At 37.1% G+C, this 5031-nt stretch overlaps 1 protein-coding gene across 1 annotated transcript; it reads left to right on the top strand.

The window, feature by feature from the left end:
• Nucleotides 1-4242: 4242 nt before the first annotated feature.
• LOC145164527 (uncharacterized) lies at nt 4243-4728 on the top strand. Its single transcript, XM_079083239.1, has one exon. The coding sequence runs from the start codon at nt 4243-4245 to the stop codon at nt 4726-4728; it is 486 nt and encodes a 161-aa protein (XP_078939365.1).
• The last annotated feature ends 303 nt before the right edge of the window (nt 4729-5031 follow it).

The following is a 5031-nucleotide window of genomic DNA, read 5'->3' as shown; positions in this document are numbered from 1 at the left end:
GTAAACTCGTTAACATATGAGACATCTCTTCATAGCATTCTTTAGAGTGCTGGTAAAATCCAGAACAGTTATAACCAGAGTCTCTTATAGGGAGAGCGTGATAGTTGTGCATAGATCTATATCGGGAGTGACGCCCCGCATCCAAGCTATTTGCAATAGCACGGCTGGCAGGCTAGGGATGATAAATGTTATAACATTTTTACGATGTCCGAAGAACGTCGTAGCAGGTCATTAAGTCTAAAGCATGGTTATAGCGACTCACATAGGGAGTTAACGAAACCTAAAGTTTACGGGAGTTCAATATTAACATGGGTTTTATGTCGATTTAAAATGGCTTATACAACTATACAAATGGAAATTTACTTACACACCGTACTCTTGGAAATTGAGACTGTGCATCATTTTTATAAGGAAAATATTGGGTTTTTCTTGAACACGGAATACATTTACAAACAAAGGTTTTTCAATCACTACATCCAAAAGCTTATGCACTCACCAACTTTATTGTTGACACTCTTTCAAAACTACTTGTATTCTCAGGTATTCACTGAGAAAAGATAACTGTAGGCTTTTGGAGACGGAATGCTTCGGTATTCAACAAACCATTTCCATCTCATATTTTAATCGATTTTGAAACATGTAATGATTGAATATTGTGTAAATTTTTCGATTATATATATGATTGGTTGTATTTAATATGTTCATTGTTGTAATCGTAGTCATGATACTACTCGTCAAGTCCGCACCCCTGGATGTTTCCGCCATCCGAGGTTTGGGGGTGTGACACAACTACATGAAAATAAAAAGGTTGTGACAAAAATGTTACCACTTCTTCTAGCCTACTAGTTTGGTAATAAATGTGAATATCAAGGGCGAACATACGGGATTCTTGGGGTGACTGGTGCAACCCCTCAAATTTTGCAGCACTAATTTTTTTTAGAGAATTTGTTGGCATAATGTAAATTTTCGGGCATGCCACCTCTAAAATCATATGTGCTACCCATGAGATTTTGTCATGCGTCCTCCACTTATGAATATAACATCAAACTTTGACCTCAAGCTATGTGCGCCCAATATAGGCCCCATGCCTCTCTATATTTTTTGGAAACTACATGATTAGCAAGTAACTAGATCAAGGGAAAAGTACAATAGCAATATGAGAATTACAAAATGATTTAATAGAAAAGGGAAATACTCCATTCGATCTACCTACTTTGTATCATCCCAAAATTTAAGACCAAAAATTTCATTTTTAATTAAGTTATTATTACAAAACCAATAGTATAAAAACATTCATAATGTCATCCCATATAAAACCAGATTATCAATAATCAAATCATGTATTCATAAACAATATCAGAGTAAAATCGCAAAGATCCCATGTGCAGAAATATAGTGTGATGTGTTGCAGTCAGGCCGACTCCTTTCCTCTTGAGGAAGATGTACCTGAAACAAAAACTATAAACCGTAATCACGAAACTTAGTGGGCTCCCCCATCATACCACATAACCACATACTACTGGGCATATCTGGGTGCCCGACCTATCCTGTCAAGCCGACCTACCCTGTCAAGCATATATGGGTGCTTGACCTACCCTGTCAAGCATATCTGTGTGCTCGACCTACTCTGTCAAGCATATCAGGGTGCTCGATCCACCTGTCAAGCATATCTGGGTGTTCGACCTACCCCCCGGTATATTTCAACCGGTTACGGGGTCTATTTCTCCCCTTCCACTATCGTATAAAGTCATAACATAAACATATTGTTAGGCATATCTGGGTGCCCGACCTACCCTCCGGTATATACTAACCGACTATGAGGTCTATTCCACCCCTACCACTATCACATAATATCATATCGTACTGGCACATAATTATAACAAATAGTGGAAAACTAGACAATTATCACACATACAATCATCTACTACAACTCCTACTAGTGGGTCGGCCTTGGTTCCTTAGACCCACTGCTACCAGGAAGGTAAATCACCTCAAATGTCGTGAAGTAGCTGAACTGTCCTCGACTCTGAATTAACTCCTCTCAACTCCTACACATAACAGATTTCCTTTAATTACCCCTTTCATACTCATAACCCCTTAAGGGCCCGTTGGAAGTGTGTCCAAGGTCATTAACTAATTGGTGATATTTCTAATAATCGCAGGGTCCCCTTGGGTTTCCCTCAAGACTCAAAATTAAGTAGAATAAATAATAGGAGGAATTAGTTTATTGATTATTATGGTTTAATAATTAATTAAAAACTAATTGGAAAAACAATTTGGGAATTAATTAACAGTTTAATTAATAGAAGGGTTGAATGTGAGTTAATCAATAGTTTGTTAATCGGGAACATTCCAGAACCCTAGAAGGAAGGGGATTGGATGAAAATTCCCTTTGGATAAAGGGAATTTCGTTCATATCCTATCCCATCCCACATGGGTGGAAGGATTAAACCCTAGGAGGTTTCCAAGGCTATAAATAGCGCCTTAAGGATTCATTCCTTCTTGCTCATTCTTTTGGCTTGAGTATTCGCCACCTTCTTTCTCCCTCATTATGGAAGAACTTTCCTTATAGTTCATCCCTCCTAGTTCAATATTTTGTTTCTACTCTTTTGAGTTCATTGGGTGTGAACCAAGAGAGGTATTCTAGTTTGGATCCTTATCATCCAAACAAAGGTGGCACACACAAGGAGTCAAGCTCGAAGATCATTAGCTGCAAAAGAGGTTAGTATTCTTCCTTGTGATTTCATTTTTCATAGGGTAGAAGTAATAGTATGAAACCATAGATCCATAGGTTGCATGTACACTTAGGTAAATCGTTTTGTTGTTTCGTTTCTTCCGTTGCCTAGTTATAGAGTGTATTTGATGCATGTATTACCCAACATTGGTATCAGAGCCATTGGTTCATGGTTACCTTCACCCTACATCTATGTTTTCTGAAAATATTGGTTTAGAACTGAATGATGAAAGAGTAATTGAAAAATTCGTAATGTGATAAAACTTAATCGCAGCTCACGACGTGAGAGCTAATAGTTCACGACGTGAGCTCAGCAGATTAAGATTTTCGGATTTCTTCAAAGTTTCGAATTTCAAGCCTTATCAAACATAGATAAATACATAATTTAAATTGTTTTAAATCTTGAAAAATTGATAAATATTATATAAATGTGTTTATTTAAATTTGAATATTTATGGATAAATATTATTTAATCATGTTTTTGAATTTGAATATTTATTATTATTTAATAATTGATTTAAATATTTTAATATTATTTATAATAGATGATTTTAAATTTGAATATTAACCCTTCATATTGTATTAATTGTTACATTGCATCCTTGTAATTAATTTGAATTAATAAATAGACAACTAAATTTAAAGGTTTTAAATTTATCCCTTATACATATGTAAGATCCATATCTATTATATGTATAAGAGAATTACAATATGCATCCTTGTATTTTTTAAATATTGACATTTTTAGTCTTACCTCAAGTAGGCGCACCCGTTCTAATGTAGCGGTTTAAGGAGGTCTCTATGATTCCTAATGAGATCGGTTTTTAATATGCTTCGCGCTTACCACCCTCACCGCCCTATTTCATTTTGAGAATGGAGTTACCGAAAGGGTTTGATAGTGATGATGGTCAATCTAAAAGTATTCTAAATACAAGTATAAAACAAAATCCCGTTTTATTTAAAAAGTGAATCTTATGTTATCCATGAAAATTGCAAATTTTCTTTATAACTTGTTGATGGAGCTCGTGTGGTTAATCGACACGTCAATTTGAGAGTATAGGTTGAGAATGATGTGAGACTCACGAATCTTAAGCGTAACTTGAGCCGGGGACCACGCAATTTTGTATGGGTGATTCACCATCTGTTCAATGATCCGCGGCATCCCCGTCATTGAATTTGAGATGAACATAATCCAAGATTAAGATGCCGTTGATAGTCAACGAATCTCAAAGATCTAGGAATTTCATAGTGATTGAAATTGACAAAGAGCTTTGTCTACCTAAATAACTTCATGGTGTGTTTACGACATCCCTTTACACATCATGAACCCAAATATGGATCCTAGCCTTTTTTTACTAATTTGTTTTACGGTAATTACTAATTAAGGATTTGTATCAAACTAATTGGAATCTTATCTTTTGTAGATGTCGAACCAAGCCAACAACAACAACAATAATTTTCTTCCTCCTCCTCCTCCTCCTCTAACTCAAAACTCAAGCTTTTCTCTAATGCCGGTTCTTAATAAGGAGAAACTCAAGGAGGATGGATCCAACTATCTTGATTGGATCAGGACGTTGAGGATCACGTTAAGATATGAGAACAAAGAGTATGTTCTCGACGAACATGTTCCCGTACTTGGAGAGAACCCTCCCCCATATGAAGTTACTGCCTACAACAAGCATAACGATGAATCTACCAAAATGGCTTGCCTTATGTTAGCGACCATGGCTTCTGGTTTCCAAAAGAATTTTGAAACATGGGGCGCATTTGAAATTAACCAGCAACTCGAGGAAATGTTCCAAGAGCAAGCTAGGCAAGAACGATTCGAGATCGTTATATCCCTCATGGCATGTAAACTACAAGAGGGAGCTTTTGTATGTGCGCACATCCAAAAGATGAAGTCGTGCATAGACAGACTTGGGAATCTAGGTGTCGAGCTACCTAAGGAGTTGGCCATTGATATGGTTTTGAATTCGCTTAACAGTTCATTATGAACTTTAATATGAATAGCCTCAACAAGACCTTGATGGAGTTGCATGGCATGCTCAAAACTGCTGAAGCGGGCATGAAGAAGCCCAACAACTCTAACCCTACTGCTCTAGTATTGGCTGTTGATCGTGGTTCTGTCAAAAGGAAGAGGGCGCCTCAACCCAAAGGAAAGGGTAAGGGTAAGATCGCACAGTCTGATCCTATTCCCAAGAAAAGGGCCCAAGTTGAAACAGCTCCTTCTGCTGATCCAAGTGAGGCCGTTTGTTTTTACTTCCAGGAAAGGGACACTGGAAGCGTAGCTTCCCTGA

Source organism: Lactuca virosa, chromosome 3, assembly GCF_052849685.1.
Source record: "Lactuca virosa cultivar CGN04683 chromosome 3, Lactuca_virosa_CGN04683_v6, whole genome shotgun sequence".
NCBI lineage: Eukaryota > Viridiplantae > Streptophyta > Magnoliopsida > Asterales > Asteraceae > Lactuca > Lactuca virosa.
Note: the sequence above shows the minus strand (reverse complement) of the source record. Positions and strands in the feature narration are given on the sequence as shown.